General features: G+C 39.9%; 2 protein-coding genes across 4 annotated transcripts in view; one reads left to right on the forward strand and one right to left on the reverse strand.

Annotated features, from left to right (window-relative positions):
• Positions 1 to 2976, forward strand: part of CYBB (cytochrome b-245 beta chain) — a 35518-nt gene extending 32542 nt beyond the window's left edge. Inside the window, exon 13 of the mRNA XM_080652809.1 lies at positions 419 to 2976. Within this exon, the coding sequence (XP_080508935.1) occupies positions 419 to 545 (127 nt within the window). The 3' untranslated portion in view covers positions 546 to 2976. The remainder of the gene's footprint in view (positions 1 to 418) is intronic.
• The window catches only part of DYNLT3 (dynein light chain Tctex-type 3), a 73391-nt gene that overhangs the window by 16196 nt on the left and 37714 nt on the right, over positions 1 to 19481 (reverse strand). The window lies entirely within an intron of this gene.

Here is a 19481-nt window from a genome sequence, read left to right on the forward strand (position 1 = left end):
CTCACTAAAGCTTTAGCCATCAGGAAACTTTGAGGGGATCCTTTATCTTGCTGGAATACATTATAAACTCAAGAAATCTCTGAAAATATACCCTTAAGGTGATTGCTTACACTTTAATGAGCATATGAATCACTCAGAGGATCTTTTCAAAATGCAGGCACTGATTTTAGTAGAACTGGGGAGGGGCCCAAGAATCTGCATTATTAAAAGCTGTCACTGAGGCTACTGGTCTGGAACCACACCTTGCAGGGATTCAGACTCTCAAATGCAAAAAGATAAAGCCACACCAAGCTGTGGGCAGAGTTGGTAGCAGAGAGGCTCTGCCCTGAGGCCTAAAACCATTTGGAAATCCCCCTAGGTGCTGCGTAATCTATGGCATCCCAAAACCTGAAACTGTCTTTTCTTTCTTTCCCCAAAGTACCAGAATAGGAGTTTTCCTCTGTGGACCTGAAGCCTTGGCTGAAACCCTCAGTAAACAAAGCATCTCCAACTCTGAGTCTGGCCCTCGGGGAGTGCATTTCATTTTCAATAAGGAAAACTTCTAATTGGTTTCTTTCATGAGAAAATATATGTGGGTTATACTGTTGAATGCCCAAATAATGCTAGCTGATTATGTAAGTTCCCCCTTTAAAAATGGAAAAAAAGAAATTCTAATGTGAAGGTTTTCCCTGAAAGGAATGTCAGATTGTTTGATTTTGATAATTTGCATTTGAATGGGGCTTTATAGTTTTCAGACCACTTTTATAAACATTTTTTTCTATCACTCATGCCAGAGAAAGGTAGGGCAAGGATTCCTGGAGTTAGTTTTTAGGATAAAAACAAACGGTGACTCAAATGATGAAGTAACTTCCCGAAGGTTATGAAGCTGAGATGCATCTAGGCCATCTGACTCCAGATTTGGTAGTCTTCCCACAATACCAGGCTAACTGGAAATGGGTTTGTATATTCCCCAAAGGGAGAAGCAAACCAGAAAGTAGCTATTCATTTTCCATTTTGTATCATCTTTGTTCTCATTATTGTCACGTGGAAGGAAATAATATATGCTGAGAATGACTCAACACTTAACATTAACAGGATTGACATCTGTGCATACTTCAGTTTACCAATAGATCATATTAATTGTGTCAGATATTCTTCTTACAAAAGAATATTAGAGTAACTGGAATTGATGTATTACTCAGCATATACAATCATGCTTGGTGCAGAGTAGATACTCAATGAAAATCTGTTGAACGAATGAATGAAAAGACATTTAGAACCATATAATGCCAGGGTAGAATTAATTTAAAACCTTAAACAGAATTCTCTAAGGAAATAACTTCTGTTACTCTTATAGGCCAAAGGAACGTGATGCTCCTGAAGGTAGGGAAAAAGCTAAGGATAGTAACCAATAGGGTGTCTTGGAGGTTCCCTTACATTCATATTTGAAGCATGGAGAGAAGGTAGATGGAGGCATAGAACAGACCTTCTTCTACTGTAACTCAAGCTGGCTTCTCTAGTCTTGCTGTCTGTGTTATGAAAGAAATGCAAACTGAAATGATCTGCAACCATCACTTGTGAATTTAAAATTAAGAATTGTGACAAATATGTGTCTGATATGTCCATCTGCTTTAAATAGCATCACCCCTTGTTTTACTTAAATACTCACATACAAAAATGGTTCTTATTGTGTGACTAATGATTTATTATTTTATCATCATCATCACCATGAAATTTATATCCTAGAAACTAAAATACCCAGCTTATCATGTAGGTATTGAATTCACACTCAATAGAATGTTCTCGATATCTATGTGTTCAAAAGAGAGTCTCCAAATCATTTTTAATATGGCCAGAAACATTTTTTCTTTTTCTTACAACTGCTCTTATATCTGTGAACTAAAAACAGTTTTCTTGACCCAACCCTCTGGAGCTACAGATATTTAGAATTATTCAACTTCAGTAAGGAGGAAGAAAGAGAAGTAAGCAGGGGGAAAGGCAGAAGACAAGGTTTGGAAGAAATGGGCAGGAAGGAGGAAAGAGAATAGAAGAATGAGAGAAAGCTAAAAAGACAAAAGGTTAGGGTAGGGGAAAGGGACCTCACATTGCTCAATTTCTACCCCAGACTTAAAGTCTTATATGTACTGAATGTAATTGAAGGAAGCATGCACATATTCATTTTATTTTTATTACATATGATATTGAATATGAAATTCTTATTACAAATTTTGATGTGAGTGAGCATATTCAGGGTACTGGGATGAACTAGTAAGAACTCAGTTGTTCTTTTGGGTTCTCAGGATGACCAGGACACTAACAAGTCAGGTCTGCTGCCAGTATGTCATCTTCCCAAAATGTCCCAGGAAAGTTTCCATGTAGAGAAATGTAGGTCCAGCCTGCTCACACTGCATACAAAGTATCAATTCATTCATTTAACAAATTTTTATTGTGCTATTACAATGACTCTGGCTCTATCTTCCTGTTTTCAATTCTTGACACCAAGTGTGAGGAAAGGGGGAACCACACTTATAAGGAGTCTGGGAATCTTGGCTACCACTAACCTATTGTAACATAAATAAAAACAACTCCATTTGTTGCTCTGGCACTCTAAAGGGTTTTCTCCCTTTGGCACCCACATGGTTACCAAAATTGAGAAATCTGTCCTGTGTTATCCTGGTTATGAGATTTAAAAAATTAGTATAAAAGTGCTTGTCATTTTGAGAGCTTTCTTCTTCATGCTTCTTCCAAGCCACCAGTGCATCTTTTTTTTAATATTTAGTATTTAGCATTTAGTAACAAGTACTGAGAGAATGACTAAGCATTGTTTTAATCTCAAGGCTCTAAAGACTTTTCTTAGTTCTTTGGTTTTTGCAATATTGCTTTTATGAAATTTGAATGCTTGTAGGTATGGTATGTGATTATCCTGGGGGTCCCTGGGAGATAATTCTTAGGAAGAACTATTAAAACTATACTCGATATTAAAATTAATGAATTCTTTTGGTGTCTGTGTTGTTGATCTTTGTGTTAAAGGGTGAATTCAGATAGCAAAGATTTTTTTTTCTGCCCCAGTGGAGTTGAGATTCCCTGTGTTTTTGTATATGACATGCCAAACATTGCACAATTTATAGACTGGGAAGGGAAAATTGAGTATAGAGTTCTGTGCTACTGTCCTCACATCACTGATATAAGGAACAAGGAAGTATCACCTCACATCAGAATTTAAAAGGCAAAGAAGTCCTAGCATAAGACCTTTTTTGTTTTTTTCATTTCCTCTTGGATTCTAACTATGCAATTAAGTGTCATCAAATCAGATTGTGAATATATATACACTAGAGGCCTGGTGCACGAAATTCATGCATGGGGGAGGGTCCCCTCAGCCCAGCCTGCATGCTCTCCAATTTGGGACCCCTCAGGGGATCAGGCCTAAACCGGTAGTCAGACATCCCTCTCACAATCTTGGACCACTGGCTCCTAATCGCTCACCTGCCTGCCTGCCTGGTCGCCCCTAACTGTCCCACCCTGCCGGCTATTTCACGTCCAACTGCCCCCCCCCCGGTCAGCCCTTACTGCCCCCCTTGCTGGCCTGGTTGCCCCTAACTACCCCCATGCCAGCATAATTGCCCCCAATTGCCCCCCCCCCCACCAGCCTAGTCACCTCTTACTACTCCCCCTGCTGGCCTGGTCACCCCCAATTGCCCCCCTTTGCCAGCCTGCTTGCCCCTAACTGCCCCCCCTGATGGCCTGGTCGCCCCCAAATGCCCCCCCTGCTGGCCTGGTTGTCCCTCATGGCCCCCCTGCCAGCCTGGTCACCCCATGCAGCCTGCTTGCTCAGTCGTTTGATCATCCCTCACTAACCCCACTGCCAGCCTGGTTGTAGGCAGCCATCTTGTGAGGGTGTCACAGTCAATTTGCATATTACCTCTTTATTATATAGGATATGGTTCTGTGTTGGCCATTCTTCTAAATGAGTCAACTAGTTACAATCTCCACTGTCTAGGAAAGTGGTCGGAAAACTGCGGCTCGCGAGCCACATTGAGTGTGGCTCTTCCACAAAATACCTCATGCAGGTGCGCATGTACAGTGCGATTGAAACTTCGTGGCCCATGTGCAGAAGTCGGTTTCTGGCTCTCCAAAGAAATTTCAATCATTGTACTGTTGATATTTGGCTCTGTTGACTAATGAGTTTGCCAACCACTGGTCTAGGAAATGGATAAAGGCATAGGCATATATTCCTGTGGGAATCAGCAAATTCTGCCACGGTGGCTAAGGACATTACCTGAAACAAGTGTCAATAATAGAAATAGCTAGTTAACATTTAGTAAATACCTTGTACTATGTCAAACATTTTACATACACTTCAGCTAATCACTCAGGACACTGCAAGGTAGTCATTTTATCCCAATCTTGTTGATAAAAAGAAAACTGAAGCTGAGAGAGGATAAATGTTAGGCATAAACTATCCCACAACTACTGTGTAACTGTGTCAACATTAAATCTACATTTTTCTGGCAAAAAAAATTGTCCATTTTCTTTATATTGCACTAACAGATTAGACAAGGTATAAGTAACCAAGGATAATTTCAAAGCTATTGTGCTAGGTACAGATTATATACTAAGAATAGCTGGGTAACAATGGTGGTGTAAACCTCTGTTTTATGCCATCTACATATCATAATATTTCAGTGTAGAAACACTGATTAATCCAATTCTTGTTAATTTTTACTTTTATTTATTTTGAATTTTTCAGCTTTATTGAGGTATAATTGACAAGATTGTAAGATTTTTAAATCATACTATGTGATAATTCACCAAATAATGTTTTCCCAAACAATAATAACTTTCACAATCTATTTATATAAAAGCCTAATATGCAAAGTGTTCCCTCTGGAGTTCTACCGACTGGGAGTTTCGCTTGCTATGATGTGTGCTGACCACCAGGAGGCAGCACAAAACGAAGGAAGGCCCTGGCCGGCAGCTGACAGCTGCTAGGGACCCTACCCATGCACGAATTTCATGCACTGGGCCTCTAGTATAATAATAATGCAGTGAGCCAGTCTAAGAAATCTAACACTGATACAAACTGTCATTTAGTTTACAGTCATATATAGGTGACACTGTATCCTTAGTGCATTGCATTAGAAGGTAGTTATTGTCAGTCTGTCCTGTTATTGGTGGTATGAAGTTTAATCACCAGATTTCTCTGTTATAAATGTAAAGGTATTATTTTACTTTTGTAAGTAGTAAGTAACGTTTGGGAACTATTTTGTGACCATAAAAATATTTTCTCCAATAACTTTTTACCCAGTCATTTTAGCATATAAAATCATATCATCTGCAAACAAAGACAATTTTACTTCTTCCTTTTTGATTTCATGCTGCTTATTTACTAGTATTTTTCTTGCCTGATTGCTCTGGCTAGGACTTCCATTACTATGTTGAATAGGAGCGATGACAGTGAGTACTTTTGTTTCTGATTTTAAAAGAAAAGCTTTAAAATTTTTACCATTGAATATGATCTTAGCTGTTGGCTTGTCATATATGGCCATTATTATGTTGAGGTATGTTTCTTCTATATCCATGCGTTGAGCATTTTTATCACGAAAGGATGCTATATTTTGTCAAATGCTTTTTCTGCATCTATTGAAAAAACCATGATTTTTATCTTTCTGTTGATGTGGTGTATCACATTTGTGGATTTGTATATGATGAACCATCCTGCATCTCAGTGATAAATCTTATTGGACAATAGTGTTATAGTGTATAATCTTATTACTATGCTGTTAAATTTGATTTGCTAGTATTTTGTTGGGAATTTTTGCATCTATATTCATTAGGGATATTAGCTTATATTTTCTTGTAGTTTCATTATCTGGATTTGGTATCAGGAAAAGGCTAGCCTTGTAAAATGAGTTTGGGTGTGTTCCTTCCTCTTCAATTTTTGCAAGAGTTTGGGAAGGATTGGCATTAATTATTCTTTAAATGTTTGGTGGAATTCACCAGTGAAACCATCTGGTCCTGGGGTTTTCTGTGTTGAGAGGGTTTTTGATTACTGATTCAATTGCCTTATTCTTTTTTGGGCTCTTCAGATTTTCTATTTCTTTTTTTTTGTGGCTTTTTTATTTTTTTATTTTTTTAAATAAATCTTTATTCAGATTATTACAATTATTTATCCTTTTTCCCCCCATAGCTCCCCTCCACCCATTTCCCACCCCACCTTCTGCCCTTACCTCCCCCCCACTGTCCTCATCCATAGGTGTATGATTTTTGTCCATTCTCTTCATGAACCCCCCATGCCCCTTTCTCCCTGAGAATTATCAGTCCACTCCCTTTCTATGCCACTGATTCTATTATATTCACCAGATTATTCTGTTCCTCAGGTTTTTAATTCACTTGATTTTTAGGTTCGCTTGTTGATAGATATGTATTTGTTGTTCATAATTTTTCTCTTTACTTTTTTCTTCTTCCTCTTCTTTAAGAATACCTTTCAGCATTTCATATAATACTGGTTTGGTGGTGATGAACTCCTTCAGCTTTTTCTTATCTGTGAAGCTCTTTATCTGCCCTTCAATTCTGAATGATAGCTTTGCTGGGTAGAGTAATCTTGGTTGTAGGTTCTTGCTATTCATCACATTGAAAATTTCTTGCCACTCCTGTCTGGCCTGCATAGTTTCTGTTGAGAAGTCAGCTGACAGTCGTATGGGTGCTCCCTTGTAGGTAATTAACTGTTTTTCTCTTGCTGCTTTTAATATTCTCTCTTTGTCTTTTGCTCTTGGCATTTTAATTATGATGTGTCTTGGTGTGGTCCTCTTTGGATTCCTTTTGTTTGGGGTTCTGTGGGCTTCCTGGACTTGTAAGTCTATTTCTTTCACCAGGTGGGGGAAGTTTTCGGTCATTATTTCTTCAAATAGGTTTTCAGTATCTTGCTCTCTCTCTTCTTCTGGCACCCCCATAATTCTGATGTTGGTACGCTTGAAGTTGTCCCAGAGTCTTCTTACATTATCTTCAACTTTTTGGATTTTTTTTTTTGCTTTTTGCTTTTTCGGTTGAGTGTTTTTTGCTTCTTTGTATTTAAATTCTTTGTCTTGATTTTTGTGTTCCTCTATTCTGTTTCTGGGTCTCTGTATAACATTTTTTATTTCAGTCAGTGTATGTTTAATTTCTAGTTGGTCCTTTTTCATATCTTCGAGGGTCTCGTTATATTTATCGGCCTTTTCTAGGATATTCTTAAAAAGTCTTATAACCGTGGTTTTGAATTCTATATCCAGTCGTTTGTTTTCCTCCATTTCTTTCGTTTGTGATCTGATTCTTTGACCCCGCATTTTCACTGATTCCCTGAGTTGGTAAGGTAGATATTTGTGCTAGGTTTCCAATATGGCCCAGTGGGTCTGCTTCCCCAGTTAACTTGAGGTTGACACTCTTGGTGCACCCCTTTGTGGACTGTGTGTACAGCCTTGTTGTAATTAAGTCTTTATTGTTGTTGGTATCACTGGGAAGAATTGACCTCCGGGCCAGTTGGCTGTAAGGATCAGCTGTGTCTATGCTGGGAGAAGTTCGGTGCTGGAGACAGCCTTATAGGATTAGACTTGCCAAATTGCAATAGCCTCTGTGCTCAGCTTGGATGGGGTGGAGTCTCAGTCTTGGCTTCCTGTCAGCCTTGCCCTTGCGCGCACGTGTGCGCTTTCAGTCCTCCGCCTTCCCCAGCTCGAGTCTCCTCCTGAGAGTCCAGACTCCCCTCACAAGAGCGTGGGTCCCCAGGGGCTCGCCTGGAACTGGGGTTCACTGAAGTCAGAACTGGGGCTCAGTGCCGTCAGGAGCCTCTGACTCCCTTCCACTAGGGAAAGCCTGTGGCAACCTCCGCAGCCTTTGTGCGCACTGGCCCGCGCGCGCCTTCAGACTTCTGACTTTCCCAGCTCGAGTCTCCGCCCGAGAGTCCAGACTCCCCCCGTAAGAGCGTGGGTCCCAGGGGTTCGCCCGGAACTGGGGTTCAGTGCAGTCAGAACTGGGGTTCAGTGAGGTCAGAGGCTTCCTTCCCCCTTCCGCCAGAGAAAGTCAGCCAGGCTCTCAGCCGCCCTTCCTCTCTGCGCGCACAAAGCCCCTTTGCCGTACCTCCAATTCTCTGTGAGCTTTTCTCTTTCCTTCTAGTTGTAGAATTTTCACTCAGCCAGCTTTCCTGTGGTTCTGGATGGTGTCCGTTCTGTCTTTTAGTTGTAGTTTTGAAATTGTTGTGCGAGGCAGCAGTTTAGGTGTTTACCTATGCCGCCATCTTGGTTTCTCCTTTTAGATTTTCTATTTCTTCATGATTCAGTCTTTGTAGGTTATATGTTTCTAGGAATTTATCCATTTCTTCTAAGTTATCCAGTTTGTTGGCATATCATGGTTCATAGTATTCTCTCATGAACATTTCTTTGTATTTCTGTGGTATCAGTTATAATGTCTCCTCTTTTATTTCTGATTTTATTTATTTGAGTCCTGTCTCTTTTTATTTGAATTTGAGCTAACGGTTTGTCAATTTCAGTTATCTTTACCAAAAACAACAACAACAACAACAACAAAAACACAAACTGTTAGTTTCACTGATTTTTTAAATATTTTTTCTAGTCTCTATTTTATTTATTTCTGCTATGATCTTTGTTATTTCCTTTCTTCTGCTAACTTTGGGCTTAGTTTGCTCTTCTTTTTCTATTCCCTTGAGGTGTAAAGTGAGGTTATTTGAGTTGTTTCTTAATGTCAGCATTTATTGCAATAAGCTTCCTTTTTAGAACTGCTTTTGTGGCATCCCATAGATTTCAACATGTTGTGTTTTCATTTTTGTTTGGTTTGAGATATTTTTTAATTTTCTGTTGGATTTCTTTTTTTAACCTGTTTGTTGTTCAGGAGCATGTTGTTTAATCTCCACACAGTTGTGAATTTTCCAGTTTCCCCCTGTTATTGATTTCTGGTTTCATAACACTGTATTCCAAAAAGATACTTATGGTTTCAATCTTCTTAAAATTGTTAAGACTTGTTTTGTGGCCTATCCTGGAGAATATTCTGTGTGTACTTGAGAAGAATGTGTATTCAGCTGCTATTGGATGGAATATTCTGTATATGTGTGTTATTTTTATTTGGTCTAAAGGATGGTTCAATTTCAACGTTTCCTTGTTGATTTTCTATTTGGATGATCTATCCATTGTTGAGAGCGGGACATTGAAGTTTCAAATACTTTTATTGTATTTTTGTCTATTCCTCCCTTCAGATCTGTTAGCATATGCTTAATATAGTTAGGGGCACCGATGTTGGGTGCATATATATTTAATTTGTTATATATGTTGACCCCTTATCATTTTATAATGTTTGTCTTTGTCTCTTGTTACCATTTTTGACTTGATGTTTATTTTGTCTGATATATTTATAGCGACCCCTGTTCTCTTTTGGTTTTCATTTGCATGGAATATCTTTTTTCATCCCTTCACTTTGAATCTATATTTTTCCTTAAAACTGAAGTGAGTCTCTTCTAGGCAGCATTTAATTAAGTCTTGTTTTTTTTTTTTTTTTTTATTTACCCATCCAGCTATTCTATGTCTTTTGATTGGAGAAGTCAATCCATTAACATTTATAGATATTATTTAGGTAAGGACTTACTATCGCCATCTTTTAAAATGCTTTTTGGCTATTTTGTAGTTCCATTTTTCTTTTCTTCCTTTCTTGCTTCCTTCCTTTGTAAATGGATGATTTTCCATAGTGATATGCTTTGATTCCCTTTTCTTTATCTTTTATATATGTATTGCACATTTTTGTTTTGTGTTGCCCATGAGGCTTACATAAAATATCATATACATATAGTTTTTAGCTCACTGATTCTGTCTTCTGCTTGCTCAAGTCTGCTTTTGAAGCTTTCTATTGAATTAGTTCTTTAGCTCCAAAATTTGTTTGATTGTTTTTGTTTTCTATATCATTGTAGAACTTCTCATTTAGTTCTTGTATTGTTTTCCTGATATCATTAAATTATTTATCCATGTTCTCTTGAAGTTCTCTAAACATCTGTTGACTAATTATTTTGAATTCTTTGTTGGATAATTCCTGGATCTCCATTTTTTTAGGGCCAGTTACTGAAGTTTTGTTATATGCCTTTGGTGGAAACATGTTTCCCTGATTCTTTATAATTCCTATAGCCATTCATAGGTGTCTGCACATTTGAAGAAGCAATCATTTCTTCCAGACTTTATGGACTGAGTTCACTAAGGGAAGCCTTTCACCTGAGGGTGGAGGCATATTGGATGGCATTGTGACCTTTGGCCTAGTGGTGCAGGGTGCCAAGTGTGACAGTATATGGCAGCACCAGGTCTGGGGAAGTTTGACATCTCTTCATCCCAGGACACTGGGGTCCACAGTATCAAAACTATGTGGTCCTTGGTGAGCAAAACAGGGAATCTGCAGTGATTGTAAGGGCTGTTGGGATCCTAAATGGCACTTCCAGCTCTGCTATCTGGGCATCATGGTAAGCAGTGGTGGGGGCCAGAGCTGGTGGTGTACACACACTCGGCTATAGGGCGCCAGCTGCAAGTATCTATATAATGGGGCCAGTTTCAGACATCCTCATAGTCTTGGGGGCCAGGGCAGATAGCAAGGCCTGGGAACAACTATAGACTCACTGGCAGCTACAGAGGATATGACTATTGACATGTTCATCTGTGGCTACCCACTCTCACTCTGGGCTAGCACACTGTAGTGGAGGCTGTTGGTGGTTTGGGACTAAAGGTGTACAGATGCAAATCTGGAGGGACTAGCTATAGGTGGGCATGGTTGTGCTGGCCAGTGACAGAGGACAGGGCCTGAAATGGGCTCACAAGCAGTTATGGGGGCCCTGGTTGTTGGTATGCTCACCTGTGGCTACACACTCTCCCCTTGTGCTTGCAGGCTGCAGTGGAGACCAGTGACTGATGGCAGGCCAATGTATGCAAGTGCACAGTTGGTGTCTGGCACTTCTGCAGCTGCAGAAGCATGAGCTGGCTGTGAGCATGGCTCTCAGGCTCCGGTGAGGGTGGAGAGGCACTCTGGCAGCTGGCATGTTACATTGTCCCAGCTACAGAGACCTCAGTGACATCAGGTGCAGATCTAGGTCTCCAGTGGGAGTGGTGAGGGGAAGGGAGCAGGGAGAGACTCAGGTTGCTGGTGTGGTACATGTGAGACAAGCCCTGGAGAAATCTGCAGAGCGTCTACTGCAACTGTGCTGACCATTGGTTTCATGAGTGGTGAAATATGCCTATGTTTTCTTCAGAACAGGTACCTAAACCACAGTTGCTTCTGCTATATGTCTGTTAATAATAGCCTATGCTTTTCTTCCTTGTTCCTAGCTGACTTAACACATCTCAACTTTGCAGGTTTGGTGGGATTAAACTAAAGTGGGAACTTTGCATAGTGTCAAAATAGGCTTGGAAAGCTGATCAATCACCCCACTCTTCTTTTCCTGGTGAGGGGAACTCTTTCTAGCTGGGAAGTTCTTTCATGGTGCTGAACAATGCCATCTTGGGGGATGGGATGATGAAAGCAATATGAATTTGTTTTCCTTTTCTTTTGTGTGATTATTCTCAGGGGTTTTGTTGTTGTTTTGTTTTGTTTCACAGTGTTACTAAAATGTCCTAAGTGGACTGTAGAGGTCTATCAGAACTGTTTTTGTTCATGGATAGTGCCCAATCATTGATCTTTGTGGGAGTACAGGGAAGCTGGGTTCTCCTACCTCACCATTCATTCCATGTACTCTAATTTTTACTTTTAAATTCAGATAAGATAGGACCTATAAAGAAGTGAAATTATTTGGCTGGAGAAAAGAAGGATCTAGGGTGACTCAATAATAATTAATAAATCTACCTTTTAAATATTTATTTATCTATTATTTATTTTTTTATTTCTTTATTGATTAAGGTATCACATATTTGTCCTCATCCCCCCATTCCCATCCCAAACCCCTCCCCACCCATGCCCCCACCCCCCTGTTGTCTGTGACCACTGGTTAGGCTTATATGCATGCATACAAGTCCTTTGGTTGATCTCTCCCCCTTACCCCCACCCTTCCCTACCTTCCCTCTGAGGTTTGACAGTCTGATCGATGCTTCCCTGTCTCCAGGTCTGATTTTTTTTTTTAATAAATCTTTATTCAGATTATTACAATTGTTTCTCCTTTTTCCCCCTATAGCTCCCCTCCACCTGGTTCCCACCCCACCTTCTGCCCTTACCTCCCCACCCACTGTCCTCATCCATAGGTGTATGATTTTTGTCCAGTCTCTTCCTGAACCCCCCATGCCCCTTTCCCCCTGAGAGTTATCAGTCCACTCCCTTTCTATGCCCCTGATTCTATTATATTCACCAGATTATTCTGTTCCTCAGGTTTTTAATTCACTTGATTTTTAGGTTCTCTTGTTGATAGATATGTATTTGTTGTTCATAATTTTTCTCTTTACTTTTTTCTTCTTCCTCTTCTTTAAGAATACCTTTCAGCATTTCATATAATACTGGTTTGGTGGTGATGAACTCCTTCAGCTTTTTCTTATCTGTGAAGCTCTTTATCTGCCCTTCAATTCTGAATGATAGCTTTGCTGGGTAGAGTAATCTTGGTTGTAGGTTCTTGCTATTCATCACATTGAAAATTTCTTGCCACTCCCGTCTGGCCTGCATAGTTTCTGTTGAGAAGTCAGCTGACAGTCGTATGGGTGCTCCCTTGTAGGTAATTAACTGTTTTTCTCTTGCTGCTTTTAATATTCTCTCTTTGTCTTTTGCTCTTGGCATTTTAATTATGATGTGTCTTGGTGTGGTCCTCTTTGGATTCCTTTTGTTTGGGGTTCTGTGGGCTTCCTGGACTTGTAAGTCTATTTCTTTCACCAGGTGGGGGAAGTTTTCGGTCATTATTTCTTCAAATAGGTTTTCAGTATCTTGCTTTCTCTCTTCTTCTGGCACCCCCATAATTCTGATGTTGGTACGCTTGAAGTTGTCCCAGAGTCTTCTTACATTATCTTCAACTTTTTGGATTTTTTTTTTTTGCTTTTTGCTTTTTCGGTTGAGTGTTTTTTGCTTCTTTGTATTTCAATTCTTTGACTTGATTCTTGGGTTCCTCTATTCTGTTTCTGGGTCTCTGTATAATATTTTTTATTTCAGTCAGTGTATGTTTAATTTCTAGTTGGTCCTTTTTCATATCTTCGAGGGTCTCGTTATATTTATCGGCCTTTTCTAGGATATTCTTTTTTTTTTTTTTCAAGGCCATTTTATTTATTTTTTTATTTTATTATTATTTTTAATTCTTTATTGTTTAAAGTATTACATGAGTCTCCTTTTTTCCCCCATTGACCTCTGCCCCACCATTTTAAAGTTCACATTTGTAGGAATTTTCTTTGGTCCTATTTAAATCTATAGGAAAAAAGAAAAAAATCTTCAAATCTCCAGCTAAGGAAAATGCATAGGTATCAGAATATATTTTAAGTAGTTGGAAGAGAAGAGTAACCATTCTGTATAGGTTATTTCAATCAATTTTCCCATTTTTATAATATATCACCTCTTTACCCCATTCAAACTGCTTTTGTTTTCCCTGATTTTGAAGCCAGCTAAGATCTTCCCTAGTGGTGGTTCTTAAACTTTAGCATTTATTACAGTTGTTCACAGGACTTGTTAAAACACTTTGCATGGACACATTTTCATAGTTTGTGATTCAGTGGTGGTGGTGGTGCCTGAAATTTGCTAAAAACTTGCCTGGTGATATTGCTGGTCCAAGAATCACTGTGATACAAGAGGCTTGGAAATCTTATATATTCTTTCATTGCAATATGTATAATTTATCTTTGCATATAGTTCTCAGCATAATTAAATGCAATAGAAAATTCGCCAATGTCATATGATTCCAATTAGAGATTATTATTGGTTTGAGTATTTTTTAGGGCTCTTGAGAAGAAATTTGACCAGTTATCTCCAGAATACCCAGATTAACTTCATCATGGAAAAAAGGCTTTAGCAGAGTGATTACAACCAGGAGTATAGAACCAGGCTTCTGGGATTCCTTTTCTGTGGACTTAAGTTAATTAAGCCCCATCTGCTTAAGTTCTATCATCTCCTCTGGAAATATCAATAGCTCCTATTTCTTTTTTTTTTTTTTTCAAATTTTTTATTAAGGTATTATATGTGTACATATCTTACCATTGCGCCCCCCCCACCCCACTCCCATACCTGCCCTCACCCCCCAATGTTTTGCATCCGTTGGTTACTCTTATATGCATGCATACAAGTCCTTCAGTTGATCTCTTATTTCCCCCACCTCTCCCTAACCTTACCGCTGTAATTAGACACTCTGTTTGATGCTTTACTGCCTCTGTATCTATCTTTTGGTTCATCAGTTTATAATGTTTTTCATTATCCCTAAATGAGTGAGATCATGTGGTATTTTTCTTTCATTGACTGGCTTATTTCACTTAGCATAATGTTCTCTAATTCCATCCAGGTGTCTACAAATGGTAGTAATTCCTTCTTTTTTATGGCAGCATAGTATTCCATTGTGTAGATGTACCATAGTTTTCTGATCCAGTCATCTGCTGACGGGCACCTAGGCTGTTTCCAAATCTTAGCTATGGTAAATTGTGCTGCTATGAACATAGGGATGCATATAATTCTAGGATATTCTTAAAAAGCCTTATAACCGTGGTTTTGAATTCTATATCCAGTCGTTTGTTTTCCTCCATTTCTTTTGTTTGTGATCTGATTCTTTGACCCCGCATTTTCACTGATTCCCTGAGTTGGTAAGGTAGATATTTGTGCTAGGTTTCCAATATGGCCCAGTGGGTCTGCTTCCCCAGTTAACCTGAGGTTGACACTCTTGGTGCACCCCTTTGTGGACTGTGTGTACAGCCTTGTTGTAATTAAGTCTTTATTGTTATTGGTATCACTGGGAAGAATTGACCTCCGGGCCAGTTGGCTGTAAGGATCAGCTGTGTCTATGCTGGGAGAAGTTCTGTGCTGGAGACAGCCTTATAGGATTAGACTTGCCAAATTGCAATAGCCTCTGTGCTCAGCTTGGATGGGGTGGAGTCTCAGTTTTGGCTTCCTGTCAGCCTTGCCCTTGCACGCATGTGCGCTTTCAGTCCTCCGCCTTCCCCAGCTCGAGTCTCCGCCTGAGAGTCCAGACTCCCCTCACAAGAGCGTGGGTCCCCAGGGGCTCGCCTGGAACTGGGGTTCACTGCAGTCAGAACTGGGGCTCAGTGCCGTCAGGAGCCTCTGACTCCCTTTCACTAGGGAAAGCCTGTGGCAACCTCCGCAGCCTTTGTGCGCACTGGCACGCGCACGCGTGCTTTCAGTCCTCCGCCTTCCCCGGCTCCCAAGTCTCCGCCCGAGAGTCCAGACTCCCCCACAAGAGCGTGGGTCCCCAGGGGCTCGCCTGGAACTGGGGTTCACTGCAGTCAGAACTGGGGCTCAGTGCAGTCAGAATCCTCTGACTCCCTTCCACTAGGGAAAGCCTGTGGCAACTTCCGCAGCCTTTGTGCGCACTGGCGCGCGCGCGCTGGCACTTTCAGTCCTCCGCCTTCCCCGGCTCCCGAGTCTCCGCCCGAGAGTCCAGACTCCCCCCGTAAGAGCGTGGGTCCCCAGGGGTTCGCCCGGAACTGGGGTTCAGTGCTGTCAGAACTGGGGTTCAGTGCGGTCGGAGGCTTCCTTCCCCCTTCCGCCAGAGAAAGTCAGCCAGGCTCTCAGCCGCCCTTCCTCTCTGCGCGCACAAAGCCCCTTTGCCGTACCTCCAATTCTCTGTGAGCTTTCCTCTTTCCTTCTAGTTGTAGAATTTTCACTCAGCCAGCTTTCCTGTGGTTCTGGATGGTGTCTGTTCTGTCTTTTAGTTGTAGTTTTGAAATTGTTGTGCGAGGCAGCAGTTTAGGTGTTTACCTATGCCGCCATCTTGGTTTCGACCTAGGTTGAAATTTTATCATACATAGTACTAAAATATATTTTGAACTATTAAATTCTCCAGAGGAAATACAATAATTATTTTCTCAAAAATAAATTTTTATACTTTATGCACTTTGTTATCACAATTATATGATTTCTCCTAACTTAATTTGAACTTTACACTCTTAGAAGCCTCAAATTTTAGGTGGCAAGTTAAATACTTAGCATTTCTCAGACTAGTAATAACTTTACTTTTTTAAGAATATATTTCAAATAAAATACAAAATATTTTTAATTAATAGATTCAAATCTATCCTCTAGATTTTTCATATGAGGCAAACTCAGATTAACATTTCACTGTTTTGTCATTTCAAAATACCTAGATATTTAATAAGTTTTTATTATTTAATTTAGCAAACTCCAAAGCTCCAAGTTGCCAAAGGCTCTGGAAAACCATGTTTCTGGCTGGTGAAAGAAGGGGGAAGCTGGGAAGCAAGCTTGTAGCTATTTAAATGTAAAATCGCCACATTCTTTCTGAGAGAATTGTGACCAGCCCCCTCCTCCATCAGAGAAGCGAACTCCCACTATCAATATACCTATATTATAACTGAAAAGCTTTACTGCAAATCCTTCATTTTAGTTACATTTATTTTATCCATGTTTTAACAATTTTGATATTTTAAAGCCAATTATTATTATCCAAGGCATTTTCTTTGGCAAATTCTGTAACAGAGATAATTTACTGACTTTCAATGGCCTTAAGGTTAACTTTGGAATGTGGTCTATTATTATTCAAAAACTGCCCTCTATTATTAGAAACACTACTCTTGTTGCTTAGAACCAACCTGTATTTTTTCCTTGGGTCATTTTTGCCATCTTTTTGAGAAAAGTAGTCTGGGTTTATTCTATAGCAACCACAAAGAGATTGAGCTCAGTTTAATAAGCTATCCAAGAACAGACAGAGAGTGCTTTTCTCTTAAACCAGCCTTTTTCTTTCAACGAGTAGAGAAATCACAGACGCATCCTAAATTCTGCTAAATTTTACCTCTATCTTCCTTTGTCTCCTAGGACACCCTTGACCACGTGCCTGCCCACCCCCACATCCTGTTTGCTTTGGGGAAATTCAGTAAATGGTCTGGCCGAGTTTCTTTTCTTATTAAAGTAAAGGCATGTGTAATAGATTAACAATAAACACATTAATCTAAAAAAAAATGACAAATAAAACCCACAATCAAAAAACCTATAGAGAAGACCCAACAAATCACAGATCTTTTCCTGGAAATTTCTCTCTATAGCATTGACTACCCTTTAAAGTTATTTTAGCTAAAATCTGCCTGTCCCAAGGTGTCCTATGGTAATTTTTAAACAAAGCATCAGAGAGTTCCCTGGCGAGAGGATTAACAGCTCCACCATCTGGAGCTGCCAAGTCTTTCCACACTAGAAGCAGAACAAGACCCCACATAGTTAAAGATGACAATGGCACTCTTTTTCCTTAAGCCTGATTTTAAAAAGTACCTTTTGCCATTTTAATTTCTTTATAATTTTGCCTTTTGATGAAATTCTTTTCCATTATGGCCTGGCTTGAAACAAAAGACATCCTTGCCCTCTTTGGGTCGTGACTTCCAAAGCTGGTATGAGCTTTACATGCAGTGAATCTCCCCACCGAATTTTCAGTGATCCCCCACCTATACCATTGATCCCCACCTTTACTGGTGGTCCCCACCGTTATCAGTGATTAACTTCTTTTCTTTGCTCTGGTGAATCTTCCTCTCCAGATGTCCCCTGTTTAGGTGCCATAAATGCTAGGGTCTTTTACATTGCATGGGTTCAGGAATCTGGAGAAGGGCTGTGTGTAAATGAATTAGACTAGACAAGAAATATAAATTTGGGAGTCATGGAGAAGCCAGGGGAGGCTCCACTTTCTAGTGAAGTGGGCTCTTCAAATGTTCAGACCCATGGCTTTTATTCCCACATTTTGCTATTTAGCAAAGCAGATATACATATCAAAGGTAAGGTTTGGTAAACAGTAAAGGACCATCAAGTTGGGGGAACTGCCCTCAGCTGTCTGGCAGCAGGCAATACTATGCAGATCTTCAGCCCTGCTGAAGGTGTCCATCAGCCTTCTGACAAACTTCTCACATAATTATGACCTGCTGGAATTTGCCACCAGGATCTATGTAGCAAATACATGCACGTGTATGCACATATAAATATACAAAATTATAAATAAAGAACTAGGCAGGTATGGTATCCTGAGAAATACAAAAAAAGGCAGGCCCAGTGTTTATGATTTTTGTGCTTCTTAAGGGCTGGCACAGGATCTCTTCAGCCATGTATTTATGCATACGTTATATATTTGTACATGGGAAGGAAGCTTGCTATTTTGAAGAGTCTCAATTGTTTTCTCTATTCTTAAATTGGTATTATTATTAATTTTTCAATTTGTTTTAAAATTATAGTTGACATACAATTTATATTAGTTTCAGGTATACACCCCAGTGATTAGAGATTTTATAACTTACTAAATGATCACCCCAATAAATCTAGTACTTATCTGACACCATACATAGTTATTACAGTACTAGAGACCTGGAGCACAAAATTCATTCACAGGTAGGGTCTCTAGGCCTGGCTGGTGATCAGGGCCAATCAGGGCCTACCGGCTGCCAGCCAGTGCCTTCCTTCTGGCTGCAGGCAGGGGCCTTCCTTCCTTGGCTGCCTGCTGCTGGCTGGGGCATTCCTTCATTCCACGCTGCCCCCTGGTGGTTAGAGCACGTCATAGCAAGCCATCAAACTCCTGGTCTCCCAATCGAACTCCCGAGGGGACACTTTGCATATTAGCCATATATGTGTGTGTGTGTGTGTGTGTGTGTGTGTGTGTGTGTGTGTGTGTATTATATATATATTATTGACTATATTCTCTATGCTGTGCTTTACTCTACATACCCATGACTAATTTTATAACTAGCAGTTTATACTTCTTAATCCATTCATCTTCTGCATCTAACCCCCTCCCACTCTCCCATCTGCCAACCATCAGTTTGTTCTCTATATCGGAGTCTATTTTGTTGGTTTATTTTTTTTATTTTTTGTTTTTTTACATATTTTTATTAAAGTATTATATGTGTACATATCTTACCATTGCCCCCCCAAACCCACTCCCATACATGCCCTTACCCCCCAATGTTTTGCATCAGTTGGTTATTCTTATATGCATGCATATAAGTCGTTCGGTTGATCTCTTATTTCCCCCACCTCTCCCTAACCTTCCTGCTGTAATTCGACAGTCTGTTTGATGCTTTACTGCCTCTGTATCTATGTTTTTGTTCATCAGTTTATAATATTTTTTATTATCCACAAATGAGTGAGACCATGTGGTATTTTTCTTTCATTGACTGTCTTATTTCACTTAGCATAATGTTCTCTAATTCCATCCAGGTTCCTACAAATGGTAAGAATTCCTTCTTTTTTATGGCAGCATAGTATTCCATTGTGTACATGTACCATAGTTTTCTAATCCACTCATCTGCTGACAGGCACCTAGGCTCTTTCCAAATCTTAGCTATTGTAAATTGTGCTGCTATGAACACAGGGGTGCATAAATCCTTTCTGAT

Source organism: Plecotus auritus (assembly GCF_963455305.1).
Source record: "Plecotus auritus genome assembly, chromosome: X".
Lineage (NCBI taxonomy): Eukaryota > Metazoa > Chordata > Mammalia > Chiroptera > Vespertilionidae > Plecotus > Plecotus auritus.